This window comes from Rattus rattus, chromosome 2 (genome assembly GCF_011064425.1).
Source record: "Rattus rattus isolate New Zealand chromosome 2, Rrattus_CSIRO_v1, whole genome shotgun sequence".
NCBI classification, from domain to species: Eukaryota; Metazoa; Chordata; class Mammalia; order Rodentia; family Muridae; genus Rattus; species Rattus rattus.
The window spans coordinates 109,078,513-109,096,439 of NC_046155.1; the positions used below are offsets into that span (position 1 = coordinate 109,078,513).

Here is a 17,927-nt window from a genome sequence, read left to right on the forward strand (position 1 = left end):
TAAGTACCCAAGAAAATCACAGTATTTAACTTGAAGTTAGATACTTCCTATTGAAAGTTAGATAAACTCAAGCAAGCTAAAATGCAAAAAAAAGTTTCCTCTGTAATGGGAAATAATTTCCAGATAGTATTATCTGCCATTGAGTGCTTTTTTCAAACATCGTGTATAATAAAGAGTATACCATCAGATCTCCAGAGACTGTCATGTCCCATGAGTTGTAATTTTCAAGACTATAATTCTGGTTGGTTGCCGTACTTGATTTGTGGTTCCAATATTAATATTAAACATATACATCTAATTTTAAATGCAGAAATAAATTTGATTTATCTTTTTTGTGAATCAGCCACTATCTTGGTTTCCTTGTATTGTGTAGAGGAAACAACAAAACCTATGGCTCCTTAGGTCTCCTCCTTTGGTAGAAGTAGATTTGATATCCTCTTCATTTTATCATCCTTAATCTGAGCATAATAATGCATGGTAAGGTTATAAGATTAAATCAGCTATAAATATGGCCCGAGCAAAAAGTACCCCATGTATTACTGCTTTAGTTTCTAACCACAGCATGTGATCAGAGCAGTGAGCATCCAAGTAGTGACTGTGTTCTGTTGGCAAAATCTTGAAGACTGCTGTATATTGAGAGGACTCCTACTTTAGGTCAAGAGAAGTTAAGAGTCCAACTATACAGTCAGGAGTGATGGAGCTGAGGAAATCATGTATTCTTTCAGACTCTCCTTTCCAGTATGGAAATGGGAGAATCAGGAACCTACCATGACTGTTGGCATCTCCTTCAGGATGGACGCAGCTTAGTTCATGGGAGAGCATTTCTGTCTCCAAATGTGCTGTGACTATGACTGGGAGGAGATGACAGGATACCCACTGAGTACAGATTTCTTTTGGGGTGATGGAGGATTTCAGAATTGGACTCCGAGGCTAAAATGCCTGTTTTGCAAATTCTATGAAGCAGTCACTGTGCCAAATATTGAGAATAAAAACTCCTTTAAGATTTGAAATTTGTCTTTCAGAAATCTTACCAGGAAATGAAGAAATAGTCATGTAAACCAATCTAGACAATAAGCCCGAATAGCTGCTTGGCATCTTGTACGTCATTTAAGAGAAAAAGACATAGTTCAGTCCTTGGATGACAGAAACAACTCGGACTCAGCAGCCAGTGAGCTGCAAGCTCTTGGATGGCAGAGATATGAATATGTAGGGAAGCTGTGGTCACACACAAGGCTAGGCTATCCATGCAGACTCCTGGGTACTGTCTGAATTTAGGTTAACTGTTGTGAACTATTCAGAGAAACAATGTGTGTACGTGTGTGTGTTTGAGTGACAGAGAGGAGTATAAAGTATGGGGAGAGAAAGAAAGAGGCAGCAATAGAAATGGGGGACTATTTAATCATTTGTTTAAGGGATTGAAATAATGGCTAACAAATTAAGGTAGAAAATTCTTGGAAAATTTTATCTATAAATCATAGCTATAAAGTGAAAACATTTTTTCTGAGTACACAATGAAAACAAAAACTATTTGTTTTGTTGAGTTATGAACCATAATCCTCTGTAAGAACTAGAATCCACATATAATTCTCTATTATTTACATGATTATTAAAACTCTAATATGATTATAACCATTAGCAATGGGTTTAACCATCCACCACACTAGGGAGGGAGCCTTATATAGTGAAAGCAGTCAATAAATACAGGAACACTCAAAAGAAAGTAAAAGAAAGCAAGATAAAAGGAAAAGTAGAAGGAAGGAAGAAAGGACAGGCCAGGGAGGAAACTTTACTTATATTTTATAAATAGAAAATTAATTGTATATATATAAACTTGGTAAATTTTGACAGGCCACTCAATCTTGTGGAGCCTGATTCTCTCATATAAATATGGGGGGATACCTTTGGAAGTGAAAACTAATTTTATAGTTATGAAAGATGAAGTACTTGAAGTCTTTGTTACAACATAGTACCTATAGCTAATAATATTGTATACTTAATTCTTTTTGTAGTGTGTGTGTGTGTGTGTGTGTGTGTGTGTGTGTGTACAGACCAGAGGTTGGTTGACACTGGCTATTTTCCCCTGTCATTCTTCCTAAAGACCTTCTTCCTCTTTTACCTTCCAAGCACTGGGACTACAGGTATGCACCATGATGCCCAGTTTTTCATATGAGTGCTGGGGAACTGGACTCAGGTCCTAGCACTTGCAAGCAAGCAGCTTACAGATTGAACCATTTCTCTAGCCTCATTAAAATTGTTTAATAGGCTCGATGTGATTTAAGTATGTTATAAGTGATAACACACAGATAAAGGACTAGGAGTACTAGTAGAGATGGTAGATATATTTATGATGGTACATTATGGTCAGAGATTTATAGAAATACATCCACTGCTAAACACATTAAGTTGCATACACCAAGTGGATACAGGTTTTTGTTTATCAGCTACCTTTGTAAAGTGACCTTAAACTTCACTTTAATAAACTTACTAGCAAATAATATATTCTTAAAAAGTTGTTACTGGTAATTCTTTCTTTTTTCTTTTAAATTTTAATATTTTTTTTGCTGGTAATTCTTGAACTTAGGCAAATTCTTCCCCCTGCCCACATGTCACCCTTGTCACACCATGTGGCATTCTCTTATTTTTCTCATATATTTATATGCACCACATATAACTTGTGTGGTCACAAGTTCTGGAGAGATCATATTTTAATCAGCAAGTAGTCTACCATTTAAATAAAGCTTGCTTCTCAGTGTTCTGTTGCATGCAGATACACATCACAATCTAAAAGAAGATGCCAGAACTTCCACATCTATCCAGGAGGAGTGACAAGCATCATGTACCTATGGGCCATTTAAATTGCGATGCTCTGATGCTCCGGGCTGTGAAACATCTCCCTTTGTAAAGAAAGTGATTTATTCATGGGCGGTGCTAGATGTGGGCGGAAAGGACATTAAAGGGACATACTCACCGATAAGATCTGGTCTCCTCTCTGGAGCTCCCCACTCAGGTCTGCTGGTCCACCGGCCAGAATGAAGGATACAAAAATACCTTCTCCGTCTTCTCCACCCACAATGTTGAAGCCCAGGCCAGTGGAGCCTTTGTGAAGGACCACCTTGCGGGGCTCCCTGTAGAAACAAATGGAGAACACAGTTCATAGGGTGACCCTTCTCAGACTCTCAGATTCTGCTTGGTTTTTTTGTTTTTTGTTTCTGTTTTTACAATGTTGTAATATGTGATACCACATGTTTACCACCTACTGCAATGACAGTGGCTTGCCATATTAAAATGAATTTGCAAATTATGAAAGCTCTCATAAGAATTTATCTTATCTGAATAAGTTAAACCCTTATAGTTTATCTGAATTCTCATTACAACTATCAACATCTCATGTAACACCATTCCTGAAACACCAGTTTTTCTCTCTTAAAAAAAGAAAAGAGAAGAAAAGAGTTGGGGCTGGCGAGATGGCTCAGCAGTTAAGAGCACTGACTGTTCTTCCAGAGGTCTTGAGTTCAATTCCCAGGAACTACATGGTGGCTCACAGCCATCTGTAATGGGATTTGATGCCCTCTTCTGGTGTGTCTGAACATAGTGACAGTGTACTCATACATATAAAATAAATAATTCTTTTTTTTTTAAAAAAAAGTTTGTAATAGTATTGATCATAAAATAGTTACCAGAATGGAAAAGCTAAAAAATAAAGGAGAGATTTTGATGAGAGAGGAATCAGATTGAACCTTGCAGGTGGTAGAATGCCCTGGAATCTCTGAGTCACCAAGAGTCTTTAAATGGAGAAGATTAACAAGTGGTCACACATACTGTTGAGCTGCTGATGGGATGGGAGGCAGGAAAATCACTTAGAACAGCATTTCAAGAAACCCAGGTGTGAATGACAGCTGGAGGAAAGTTGACCACAGTGAGGATGGAAAGGAAGGACAAGGAGACCATGAAGAAGGGGCAGGTATTGGAGAGAGTGAAAGAGCTACTACTGAGTACCTGGCAAAAAAGAAGGTGGGCTGAGAGGATGAGCTAGATTAGACATTGTTTGTTCTTGCTAATACTCACACACCCCTGTGGAGATATTCTGAGGCAAATGGAAACAAAGGTGAATTGAAGTTCCCCCCAAAAACGAAAACTCAAAACCAACCAACCAACCAAATCAAAACCAAACAAACCACACCCGTGTTACAGATTCTGGAAGGTTGATTCATTTTTCTTCCTCTTCCTCCTCCTCTTCCCCCTCCCTCCATCCCTCCCTCTCTCTCCTGTCTCTGTTTCTCTGTCTCTGTCCCTCTGTTCGCTGTCCCTCCCCCTGCCACCCGTTCTCGCTATGTTTCAGTGTTCATGGGTGTTCCAGTGACAAGCATGCGTGTAGAGGCTAGAGGTCATCAATCTCAGGTGACATTGCTAAGACACTGTCTGCTTTACCTCTTTCGGCAGTATTTCTCACTGACTTTGAACTCACTGCAAAGGTTAGACTGACTGGCTAGAGAGCCCCAGGCATCCAGCTGTCTGCCCACAGCGCTGAGATTACAAGTGTGTGCCATCATGCCTGAATTTTTTATGGATCCTGCAGTTTGAACTCAGGTCAGATGCTTGCTAAGACTCTCAAATTAGACATTTCTCCTGCCCCTAATTAAATTTTCTCTTAAAAATTACTATTTTTAATTATTATTTTATCTTGTGTGAATATGTGTGCATATGTGTGTTTGTGTGTGCATGTATGTGTGCATGTGCATGTGCATGTGTGTAGGCCAGAGACCAGCTTTGGGAAGTCAGTCATTTCAGTTTATTGTGGGTTCTAAGGATCAGCCTAACATCATCAGGTTAGTGCAAGTTAGTTAACTTATCAGCTGAACCATCTCACCAGCTTCCATTCAGTTTTCCTTAACATTAATTTAAAAATGTCTTCTGTCGGCCTAAGACAGATCAAGGAGCCTTTCTACCATCTACCTTTCTCTTCTAAACATCTTAGTTCCAATGACTAAAGTTCTTTTGTTTTCCTCTTAATGATATATGGATAGTAAGGAACCATCCAATATTTCTTTATGCTAATGATATGGAGAGTTTATTTGCAACCAGAAGTCCATGCTTAAAATGATATATCTATGTTGAACTTAATTATAAGCGTGTAAAATGCACAACCCAGCTTTAACTATAAATAGATATGGTATATAGTACTAGGCAAACTGATATACATGCTTACTATACAACTATATTCTATAAACACTGGATAAGCACTAACTGTATCTTGGACTTTTCTAGGTGGGTGTGCTCTCAGAATGTTTCCAAACTACATGAAAATTCTTGCCCTGGTGGATTTATATTGTACTAATAAACCACAGACACAGTATCTGAATTTACTCTCTACTCTGTTAGAAATGCATAGAGAAAAAGAGAAAGGCGAGTAATGTGGTTTGATATGTGGTAGGCCTAGGCTGTACACACCAAGGAGGCTGTACACACTGGTCATGTAGATACTCAAGAAAAGATTCTGCACCTGGAGGAGGAGATAATAAGAACACCTTAGTGTGTGAAGGTTCTGATGTCACAGAACCAGGATATCAATGTGGCTAAACTGTGAGTCAATTCTGTATTAGCAAATATTGACTGTCTTTTCTCATTTGAAGGTCCTGGTGTTCGGTGGGACAAGGCATTGTAGGTATTAAGTTGTAAGGTGCTAGATCCTGTAGATTTTTTCATCAGGAAGTTGATCTGTTTAGCATATGTATATTTATATTCAGTAATGCCTCCCCAGTACAGCATTTCCTCTTATGACAACTTGGAAAGTCTGGGAGCTCAGTTCCCTAGCAGGGAGGGGAGAAGTAAAGAAATTCACTTATTCTACCTCACTGCCAATGGCTGGGGCAGAAGCTCAGCTCCCATGTGGGTGTTGCTGGCACTACCAGGCAGGCAAGGGACTCTAAATGCTTTCTCTTTCTGTGATAAAATAACATGACAAAATACACGTAAGGAAGGGCGAGGGTAATTTCGTCTTACAGCTCCAGAGGGATAGAGTCCATAATGACTGGGAAGGTCTGGTAGCAGGAAATAGGACACTCTTACATTCACACACAGAAAGCACAGAGACAGAACAGGAAGCAAAGTGAAGTTATAAAGCTCAAATCCAACCCATATTGACTGACATACTTCGCCAAGCAAGACTCTACTTTACAAAAAAAAAAAAAAAAAAAAAAAAACAAAACCTTTTATTGATTGTGAGTTTCACATCATGCGTCCCAGTCTCATTCATCTCCCTGTCCCTTTGTTGCCCTTGCAACCTCCCACACAAAAGAAAATAAAGAACAAAAAATAATAGAAAACATCTTGTCATGGAAGCTGTAGTATGTCCTACAGTGTGTCCCACAGCATATTCCTGTCTATACGTCTATACTTGAAAATGTTCACTGCAATAAGTCATTGTTCTCATTTGGGGTCTCTGGCTTCTGCTATACTATCAATGTTTATTGTCACCAGGACTCTCTTGTTTATCCTGTCGTTGCCCTGTGTCATGGAGATCCCACAGCTTTAGATCTGCAGGACAGGCCCTTTCACACACTTTAGCGGTTCATAGATGAGATAGATTTTGGGGTGGACCAACTCAACACCCTAGATCTGGACTTGGGTGGTAGCTGGTTTGGCCAGCCCACCAGCTCTCTGTTACCTGCACCACTAGGGTTAGCTCTCTAGAACCACTTCTGCTAGCTTACCCACTGCCACCACCAGCTCTCACATCCATGGGGACTCATGTCATACTCTCAGGGCCGGTTCACCTGTGTCCCCATCACCAGGGCCAGCTGCACTGGGTTGCTCAGGTGAGGTACAGGACCTGATCTGAGTGCTGTAGCCAGTGAAGGGCAGGGACAGTTCTCCTGTTCTCATGACCCCTCGGCCAGCTCTCCTGACTGTCATGGGCGATGAGGGAGTGCAGAGTATCGTCCCTGTGGCCAAGCCTCTTCACTGCAGAGAGTGGTGGGGCAAGCTCTCTCATGACCTCAGGTGGGGCAAGGTCATGCTCATGAGCTCAGGGCCAGCTATCCTCACCCTGCCATCAGGGCCAGCTCGACTGTGCTGTCCAGGAGGGGTGTAGGACCTGCTCTCCCGAGTGTTGTTGCTCACAAAGGCTTTACTTCTTAAAAATTCCATAACCTCTTCAAACAGGACCAGCAACTAGGGAGGAAGTGCTTAACTACATGAGCCTATGGGGGAAACCTCTCACTTGAATCACACAAAAGTAGCACAACTTTCCTCTTCATCTTTCTGCCTCATCGATTCTGGGCAGGGTGGAAATTCAGTTCTCATTCTATCTATTGACTTTAGTTCAGTGGAGGAAGGAAGAGGAGAGCTTGCTTATAATTGATTTTCCTGGTTGCTTGGTAGAAGTGTAGATAAGTTTACTTTTCTGGGAGACCCATGATAGCACAGGGGTGAGAGGCTTTATTCCTTTCACGTTTGGCTAAGGTAGGGCCAGGGCAGCATTATCAAATCTGCTCCTGCATGTAACCCCTCACCTACACTCCTGTAAGTAATTCCAAATAAAACCAAGTTGGACTTTGGTAATATCTGTACTTTGTGAGTAGACTGGTATGTTGGGTCTCACCAGAAAAAGACTTGTCATGCAACAGATGTGTAGGAGGATCCAGCAGAACTTGGGGGAGGGAAAAGAATATGATTAAAATATATTGTATGAAAAAGTAAAAAAAAAAATAATCACAGTCCTTCCTTGTTAACTCATCCTTCCCCCAGACCCTAGTCTAGATATAAAGGGATGAATTTTGGGTTTTGGCTTGTTTGTGCCTGTTGGTCATTGTATAATGTAGGATCTCCAGTAGTTTATCTAGTACATAAAAGATGCAAGGAAACAAGGAAGGTCTCAGGAACTCATCGCTGCCCTTTTGTGCCTTTTTTGAGGCAGTTTGCTTCTTCTTCACACTTCTTTCTAGAGATTTCTTTTTTAGAGATTTCCTGTTTGTTGGTTTTATCATGTTCAATGTTTATTTTAAATATGATTGTCTATTAAATGTGAGTGAAGATTAGAGAGGAATGGATAGGTCCATGTGAAGGGACACTAGTCTGCTCAAGCATGTGGCTCTAGCAGGCCTTGCCCTTCTTCCCATTCCCTCTGTCCTGCTGAAAACTAGTAGATTATATTCCTAAAGCTAGGCACCAAGGTCTATTTGACCTTTTCCTCCTTCTGAGGCTGACTACCAAGGTCCAGCTGTTGAAGTATTGAAGTTCCACAACCAAAAGCCCCCTTTGACTCAACTAGTTAACGTGCTCAATTAAAATTAAACACCTCATCCTAGCATAGCGTTTCCCCCTTTACCTTTATCTGATCGTCTTTGAACCTCCAACTTTCGTTTATAAACCAGTTAGTTTTCCTATGGGCCGGGGCTGGCTGTCTCTTCTCCATCCAGAGGCAGTCCTTTGATCTCTCGGGACAAATACCCCTTTTCCCCTCTCCCTTGTTTCCTTCTCCTCCTCCACCTTTTGTTCCTCTGGGGCAAATCAATCTCCTTTGTGTTGAGAACTTGGTCGTGGGGTATCCTGATGGTGGTCTCTTACGTGTGTCAGTTATTCATTGCACATGCTGTGCTTTGCATATGTAACAGGAGTGTCGCATTTCAGGGTGGGTGCTAGCTCATACATCCTTCACTAGAATGTGTACTGGAGCCCAGGCATAAGCACTTCCTCAGCGCAGCAAGAGACTTGACAATCCAAAGGAACACAGAAAATGGCTATTGAGAGAATGGACACACTCCCACAGTGATTTAGGCCTTCACTTCAGATTACAATTATTTATGCAAATGTCTTTCCTCCTTTCTAGCATTTTAATTAGGGATTGAAAAATGCATACACAACAGGGATGGTAATGACAGCCTAAGAAAGTGAAGAGGGCTGAAGAGGGATTATGACACCTTTCATCTAAAGAGGACTGCAAATAGCTAACTACATGATGACTTCAAGGAGGATTTGTCTCATTTGAACACTGCCTTTGTCTCCAGGTTCTTTTAAAGATAAGCCAAGAATCTAGATTTTATGTAAAATTTCTAGCATTTTAAATCAACAAAGATTAAAAAACAAATAAAAGCACCATGCAGTTCCAACTCTACCCTTCTTTGTTATAGATCCAATTAGGGGTGCCAGTGTGAATGGCATGGTGGGAAGTTTTATGACACATCCGGTACCTGTTTGGCATTGATGAGATTTGACATCTGGTAATTCTCTGTCCTTCTAAGCTGATTTAGGAGTCTATATTCAGTGCCAGTTCTACCCTTCCCTTTCAAGTTCTCTCACTCTGGGATAATTTCCCCTTTTGCTGTCCCTTTCCTTTATCTCCTTTTGTTCTTTTTACAATACAATCGCTGAAGTCTCATCTTCTTTGTGATGACTCGGTCTCAACCATTTCAGGCCAGCATTCTCTTGTTTACATGTTTAGTGTTAAGGAATGACTCTGGATCTGATAACTGAATGTCTTGAATTTCTGCGAAGCATATTTTGTGTGAGCCACACAGCTTCCAGACTGGATATAATGTCCTGGGCTGTAATGGTAGTTTAACCTAGAATGCTCAACAAATACTTGATAATTAAGTAAGTAAATCAACACACAAATTTACAAAGGATGCAAATATTTTTTTATACAGAGACACTCTCTCTTATTTGCTATTCTGTTCTTCTTCCAGAATTCAGATGGTCTCAAGACCATTATCAGACATAATACACTGACAGTGGAACAAAATTCTAAACCGCCATTCTTTAGTCATGACTTGGTGCAGGTAACTTGACTGGGAGCATCTGAAAGTCATTTTCATCAGATGTCCAATGCTCTACTGATCCGGATGGATAGAATAGTAGAGAAAGTATTCTATCCATGTGGCTATCACAATGCTTCTTATCCTGACTGGGTTTACATCTATAGTAATTAATTTGAGAGCAATGTCCGCACTATTAGTCTTTTGTCTTCAATACTTAGTATGGAATTAAGTGCTCTCTATTTGTTAATTGCAATTTTCATATTATATCTTGAACATGGACTCTGAAGGAGCTAGAATCTACTCCCTATAATATCAGCAGGTTTCGAAAGGACTCATTCAAATATATGTTTGATTCATCTAGCCAGTCTGTTAGTAAATAGACACTTCTGGAATTCCTATTCAGTTGGGCACTGTGAATAGAAATATTAAATAGCCTGAGGTTGGAAGGCTAATTGGAAAAAAACAAAGAACAAGAATACTGCTTTGACAGAGACTTGAGAGCAATAAACTAATACAGATAAGAGTAAAGAATGAGTAATTGAAAGAGTTTATCCTTGTCTTACCATGACCCCTGCAAATGTGCTAAACTCATTTACACAGTGCTACCTTTTTCTTAATGCAAAAAAAGCCTCCTAGTTATCAAACCCCTGGGGTGCTGGGCAACACACACACACACACACACACACACAAAAAGGCCAGTTTGTTCTGCTCTAAGATGTATCAGGTCACCTGCTAGGTGAAATCATGGGGGCACTCTAAGGTAGCTGGGAGTTTTGGGGAGAAGAGTGCCTTTAATTCTACATGGTTCAAGTGGGTTCAGGATTCAAGGAAAAAATGACCACTTAAACCTGAAGGACTTATGTTGAGGACTTACCCTCCATAAGACTGTTATCCACTGTCTTTTAAAAACATGTATTTGTCTCTGTGATTCTTTGCTTCTGAAGCCTTCAGTGTACCTTCTGGATTGTGTACATGATAAATTTGTGTGACCCAAAAGTATAAACACTTTTAGATTTGTTGTTGCTGTTATGTTTTTGCTCGTACTTCTGGGATGTATCACAGACAGCACATTAAGATTCACACAACAGCTATGTTTCAGGAAAATCCAAGTGAAATGTTGAGGGGATGTGAGGCAGTGCTGTGATTCCACAAGGAGGGAACAGAAAGAAGCAGGACATTGTCCCCTGCAGCTCAGGTTCTGAGCTGGAATAATACTGCCAGGAATAATATATAGCTTGTAAGAAGCCACAAAATCCAGGTAAGATAATAAGAAAACTGGGGTGAGAGATGAGTCTGCCTGGCTCATAGGTGACAGGGGTCAGTCACTAAGGGATCTCCAGCACAGGGAGGCAGGTGTGTGCTTTAGTTCAGGCTCCATATTAAAAATATGAATAGACCATCGTAGTTGGTGTATTCATAGCACAGGAAGCAGGCTCAACTGGCTTTCCTAGCTAAATTGTAGCAGCCATGAAGACTGTTAGCTGACCTAAACCCTCTCTCAGAGTTTAGGTTTACTAAGCCGTGTGCTCATTAAAAACTGTGTTCACATAGTGATTTTTCCTAATGGGACAGTGTGCTAATGAGCATACTCTGTTATCTTGAGAAGTCAAAATATTATTGTAAAATAAAAGTAAGAGTATAGCATGTGAATTTGCTTATCCCTGGATACACTGACAAAAAGTAAGTTTCAGAATGTGTAGACCTAAGGGCTAGATCATTGCCATGATGATCCAGGACAACTGCTATCCTCTTAGGTCATGTCTGCGGAGACAGTCTCTCTGAGCGCTCATTCCTATATTTCTTTACAAGCACAACTTTGCACATGTGAGCAGTGTTAGGGAGAAGAGACAGTGGTAGATTAAAGAAGTGTCTTTTTTTCACAATAGGAAAATGTGCATTAGCATAACTGTGAGGGCAAGCAGAGAGGGTGAGCCCGGGGAGGTCAACTGCAGCAAGCTTCAGAGCTCTTGAGAAATTAATTATTACTCATGTCACAGAGTTTCATGAGCTGGGTCCTCAGAAGACTGCAGTACAACACATGCCACATATTCAAAGAACTAATTAGTGTGGTCAGTCAAAAAGCCAGTCAAGTGGAGACAGAAATTTTGTTGAAGTGTTGTTGCAAGGACGTGCTAAAACAATACATTTGGATTTTGGCATTGTGGGTTGGAGATCTATGCTGGACTTGAGGTAAGCAACAGAGGATAGGCTAACTTCAGCCTTCCCTCTATTTCCTGTTGTGTTTTATATTTCTAACACTGTTGATTATTTTAAATGGTTATTTTGTTAAATAAAACTAAATGACATTTGTATAGTTAATTCTTGTGCTATAAAATTTCAAGTCACCCAGGCTTGGTAAAAATATTGAAATACCATTTGAAAGTTTTACAAAAGTCATGGTATAAGCATAACTATTATTTGTCAGTTGGGATTGACTTTAATAACAGTTTTGTATATTATTCTGAAAGACAAGTACGTTTTATGAAGTGATTTTTAAAAACTTCTTTTGAGTCAGAGCCCGATGGAACAACAAAATTCCAGTCATCAGTGTGACATCCAGGCATTGCACTGGCTTAACTAAGAGCTTCAAGTTTTACAACTCTTAACTCTTAATTTGGGAACATCATTTCATTGTAGACAAAGTTTAACCTGAACCCAGCTTTCTAGCTTTCTAGTTCAACATTAACCATTGGCTATTTCTGACACATTCCTTATTCTTACTTATTTAATAATCTGATTTTTACTCTACAGCCTAGAACTAGTGGCCTCACCTCCCCATTTATTCCTCCTGAGCACTGGGGAATTTTCTCTGGAGAACAAAAACAGGATGAAGCTTAGTAATAAAGCTTTGTAGTTCAGTTTGCACATTTTCAGCCACCCCACCCCACTCTGTACCAAATGTCTCTAGAAAAACTGACAATTTTTAGTATGTGTGTCCATGCTCGGCTTTGAACAAGACATCTCTGATCAATAGCTGTATGAAAAAGCTAGTGGAGAGAAAGGCAAACAGAATCTAAATGACCCCTAATCCTAGCATTTCAAATACTTTCTTAATGAAAACAGGGGTCTTTCTACTTCTCAGTCCCAATTCTATTACAATATTGCATTTCAAGTATCTATGTGACTATGCTGCTGTTGGGGAATCATTTCTAAGAGAAGAGAGATGATGAATGGCTCTTCTTTCAGTTCCACTCTTAGGCATTCTGAAGTTACCAACGTTCCTCTTTACATCTCCACAGTAGAAGTTTCTGAGACAATAGAAATTGACTATGACTATCTTATCCAAAGTTGTAGTAATGTGCTACTAGAAGCGTGTCTGGTATGACCAAGAAAATTTAACATCTTTTTAGTTATTCAGTCATTAATATTATATAATTCCAGGTACCTAGTTGCTGCTTAATTGACAGTGTAGACCTAGAGTCTTATTTTCGTTTTCTCATCAAAGGGAATGTATGTTTTCAATTCCAGTCTTTTGTCTCTGTTCTTTCTTAGTCTCCTTAAAAGATTCTTATCTGGTAAATTCCTATTGCTGAAGATACCAGGTACTTTGGAAACAAGACCTGGAGGACACAAGCTAGATCTCCCTTGAAAACCTCCTTCCTGAAGATGAGATTTCATAGCACTGGAAGGTGCTATACAAGCAATCAAAAATTCCACCCCAGTTGTAGTGTGATCTACAAAACACAACAAGTAGCATGGCATGATAACCCCAAGGGTGAAGTAGTGGTACTCATATTTAGGTAGTAACCAGTAGCTCTCTAATTGGAATTAAGGTCTGCTACACAGGAGGGAAATCATACCTGGTACTGGAAACTTAGCCAGCTGCTTGGAGCTAGTGAAGTCGCTGATCTTGGCAGAGAGCTCTAACTGCCACTTTACTCAACCCACATACTTCCTAACTGCATTCTAAATATGTATCTTTATGCCCGCAGATAAATGTGACTCTCACCACTCATCAAAAGAAGCTTCTTTTTGTAATAGACAGAGACAACTATAGAAAATTACAAGTGGTCATAGTGCAGAGAATGTATGACCATAAGATTTCCTCTCCAGTTGCTGAATGTACAACACAACTCCTGTAGCCAAGGCTCAGGGAGCTTTGCAGAAGAGGGACTAGATAGACTTTAAGAGCCAGAGAACCGGGGAATCTGTTGTGAAATTGTGTCTCTGAGAAATTACAGGTAGATGTCACCAGTGATACTTAACAATACAGATGCCTAAATAAGAGCTAAAAAAGTGTAATATCAACAAGCAGGCTACTATGAAAGGAGGATGTTTCATAGGGAACCATCCATCAAATGGAATTACAGGCAACAAAGGAATGCTGATAGAAGAATACATACTTTTCCCCAGGGATGAGCATATTATTTAGTCATCCAATACTAAGTGATTAGTCCTAAAATCATATACATACAAATCACACTAAACAGACTGAATGGATTGTATGTATACATTTTTATAGGTATGCAACAATAGCAAAGAAAAATCAGTTATGATTTTGAGTAGGAGCAAATTGGGGGGTTAGTTCATAGGAGCAAATGGAGAGAGGAAAAGGAAGATGAAAACATTTTAACTATATTTTGATATAAAGGTAAAATGAAGGTTAAAAAGATTCTTATTTGCCTTTCACAAATGACATTACCAAAACTTAGGTCCTTGGCCACCTCCTCCATACTTCTTTCCTTGGAAGAACTTTTATTCTTCCTTAGACCCCAGTTTAAATGCGACTGCCACAACGCCATCCAAAACAGCCCGAGCTTCATATTTTCTGTCATATTCTCCCATGTGCCTCATTCACGATGTTTGTCTCATAGTGAAGTATCTTTGTCAATGCTCATTACTTTGCCTGCTCCCCATCTCTGGCTGAGAGGTACTTTGTTATAGAAGCATAGCAACTCTCTCGTGCCCGACATGTATTGTGGACTTCATTGTTGTTGAATGAACCAATAAATGTCTGGCCTTATCTTTTTCCATTACTGATGATTTGCTAATCCCTCTCACTCAGATCAGCATCTTCCACATCAGATTTCCATGTGACTACTCTAGAATGAAATTACTGTCTTCCATGGAAACCGACTTTCCCCTTATCTTGGTTAATGATGTTGGTCCAATCTCACAAATCAGAAACTTCTGCATTTTGCCTCCCTCCTCTCACCCAGTACTGCTAATATCCAATGAATGCAATCTTTTTTCCCACTGAAATGCCAACTGACCCACCTTTGTATTGTTTTATTCAGTGCCTTATCGTGCACACTTGGGTCTCTTTAAGGAGTCTTTAGCAAGGTTCTTTCTACCTCTGCTTAATCCTTGGACCCTCTGCTCTGTGTTGCTTCCAAAGAATTCTTTTTAAAAGATGAAAACAAATCTGGGTATGGTAGTTTATTCTTGTAACCCCAGTATTCTTGAAAGTGGGAACCAGAGAATCAACACTTGAGGTGAGTCTCATTTACACAGCAAATCTGAGGTCAACCCAAGCTGTATGAGGACTTTGTCAGAAAAACAAAAACAACCAACCAATCAAAAACAAACAAACAAACAAACAAAAACAAAACAAGTCCCCGCCCCACAGACCAGTGGGTCGAAGACCATCAGAAAACAGTTATTTACATTATAATTCATAACGGTAGTACAATTATAGTTATGAAGTAGCAATGGGAATAGCTTTATGGATGGGGGTCACCATAATATGAGGAACTGTATTAACTGGTTGCAGCATTAGGAAGGTTGAAACCACTACCCTAGATTTACAAACATCTATGTCATCTTCCTTTTCGAAAGCATTCACTTCTACATTGCCTGTGGGACAGTGGTGGTGGTGAAAACTCCTGTGGGATATTGCCTTAGTCTCTCCCACCTGCCTATCTCTCACCCAGCCATTGTGAACCAGCAGTCCACTCTCTACCTCTAAGAGTCTGAGTTTTGTAGATTTCTCATAGCACTGATCATGTGTCATTTATCTCTATGAGCTTGGATTTTTCTGACATAAAAAGCACAAAGTTCCAGATAGGCAGGATGAAGGATTCTGATGTTCTAATGCACAGCTAGATGACTGTAGATGATAACATCACAGTGCTGAGATAAAATAATTTTAAAGATACTCAGCTCAAAGAAATGATAAACCATTAAGATGACAGACAGATATGCAAACTACTCAGACTTGATAATCCCAGAATGTGTCATACATCGACTCTCACTAGGTTCTCTACAAATAGGTGTAAAATTTTTGTTAATTGAAAATAAAAGAATCCCTATGTGCTCTTTTTTTCTCCCCTTTTTATTAAATTGGGTATTTCTTATTTACATTTCCCAGTTTCCTGTCCATCAGCCTCCTAAGCCCTCCCCCTCCCCTTCATGAGTGTTCCCCTTCCCACCCCACCCCCCATTATCACCCCGCCCCCAACAATCCCCTACACTGGAGTTTCAAGAGAAATCAACTCTTGGTATTGTGCTTGAAGGTAGAAATATAATTATAAATGCAATTTAACTCCTGATGTCATGGTCTCTAACTGTGAGGGTAGAGGATACATAGAAACAACAAATTATGCTATAATTACACCCATTATTCCACAGCATCTTAGATAGATACATTTTCTAACAGATAAGAGAGCACCAATTTGACACAGACTGTAAGTGGAAGGATGTTTCATGAATAAGGAAAGGCAGCTCAGAGAGAATAAATGGGGTTTGAGAAAAGGCACATTCTCACACGTGACTGGATTAAAGGATTACAGAGGGACTGTAGTGGAGCCCTGGAGGTAGAAGCAAGACCAGGAGAATGCCCTTGAATAATATAGAGACTCAATTATCAAGTCTCCAGAAAACAGAGCAGAACTCTTCATTCAACAAATAGTGCCCACAAAAGCTGCCGGGACAGACCTGGCCGATGATGGAAAATGACATAAGACCTCTTTTTTGCTGAGATGTTTATGCTCTGAGTTGCCTGTTGATCTGTGCCTGTTCCTATAAGATATCTTTCAGTCTCAGCCCTTCAATAGCTCAGAATATAACAGATGAAGAAATAGAGTCAATGGTAAATATATTGGGTCATGCTGGAGTTGAGTGGTCTGCTTATCCAATCTGATTAGACTCCTTATGAGAAAACATCCAAGAAAAGTGAGATCCACCAAACATGCTATGTAATTCCAGAAGTGACATGGGAACTACACATCTGCAAGCCAAGGTATATTTAAGATTGCCATCCATCCATCATAATCGAGGAAGAGGCAGGGAAAGATTCCAACAACAGTTTCAGTGAGGTTATGGTTTTCTAACATTATCGTTTTAGACTGAAGTACTTAGAAATACGGAACAATCACTCTCTATTGTTTTAAGCACCTAGTGAGAGACAGTTTGTCACAGCACTGGAATCCAATCTGTTGACTTAAAGGTTAGCCAACCCAATGAACAGGAGGAAAGAGTGGAGGGGCAGGTTTCACTGGGCTTGAGCCAATTCCAGGCCTGTCAATTTAGACAGCTGTTCTGGAGTAAAAGGCAATTAATTTTACCTTTATTTTTGTAGCTACTAACTTGAAATATTTGTGCCCTTTGGTAGCTGTCACCCACCAGGTGCCTGGGCAATGGCTTAGTATTCAACGGCAAGGTTTCCAATAAACCTTGCTAATAGAATTTCAGAAGTTCCTACATACTTCAGGTATCTAAAGAAGAATTATTACAGAAAAAATTTGCAGAGCACTAACATGAATACATTCACTATAAGCTACAATGAAATGGATGTAATTCGCCCTCAGTGGTAAAATAGGAAGATATACAAACATTTCACTAACCACTAACCTTTGTTGCATCCTTAGAATTTGTGTTTAGTGCATCATTCAACTGCCTTCTCTGGGGATATTTACTTGTTGTCTTGTAAAAATGTCCTTGTAGCTTTTTCTTGCTGCAAGTTTTAATTTTTTAATAATTGAGCAGAAAACCGAGTAGTTAACTCATGAATTTTCTAGTTCTTCCCCTTTCCTCATTAAGCAAAGCAGCTCCAGGTTATTGGTTCACATTCAGCCTTTTCCAATAGGGAAACTTCATTTCTCTCATTGAGCTACTTTTGCCCAACTGTCTACCTTTAGAACTGAAGTTGCCTCAAGCTTATCTTGGGTATGCCATTCCTAATTTCTTGGATCAATTTTCTGACTTAATATGTTGGCATTTTAGCATCAACCT

The 17,927-nt window shown here is 39.7% G+C and overlaps 1 protein-coding gene across 1 annotated transcript in view; it reads right to left on the reverse strand.

The window, feature by feature from the left end:
• Positions 1-17,927, reverse strand: part of Dlg2 (discs large MAGUK scaffold protein 2) — a 1,821,467-nt gene that overhangs the window by 334,705 nt on the left and 1,468,835 nt on the right. Inside the window, 1 exon segment of the mRNA XM_032895287.1 lies at positions 2,969-3,125. Within this exon segment, the coding sequence (XP_032751178.1) occupies positions 2,969-3,125 (157 nt within the window).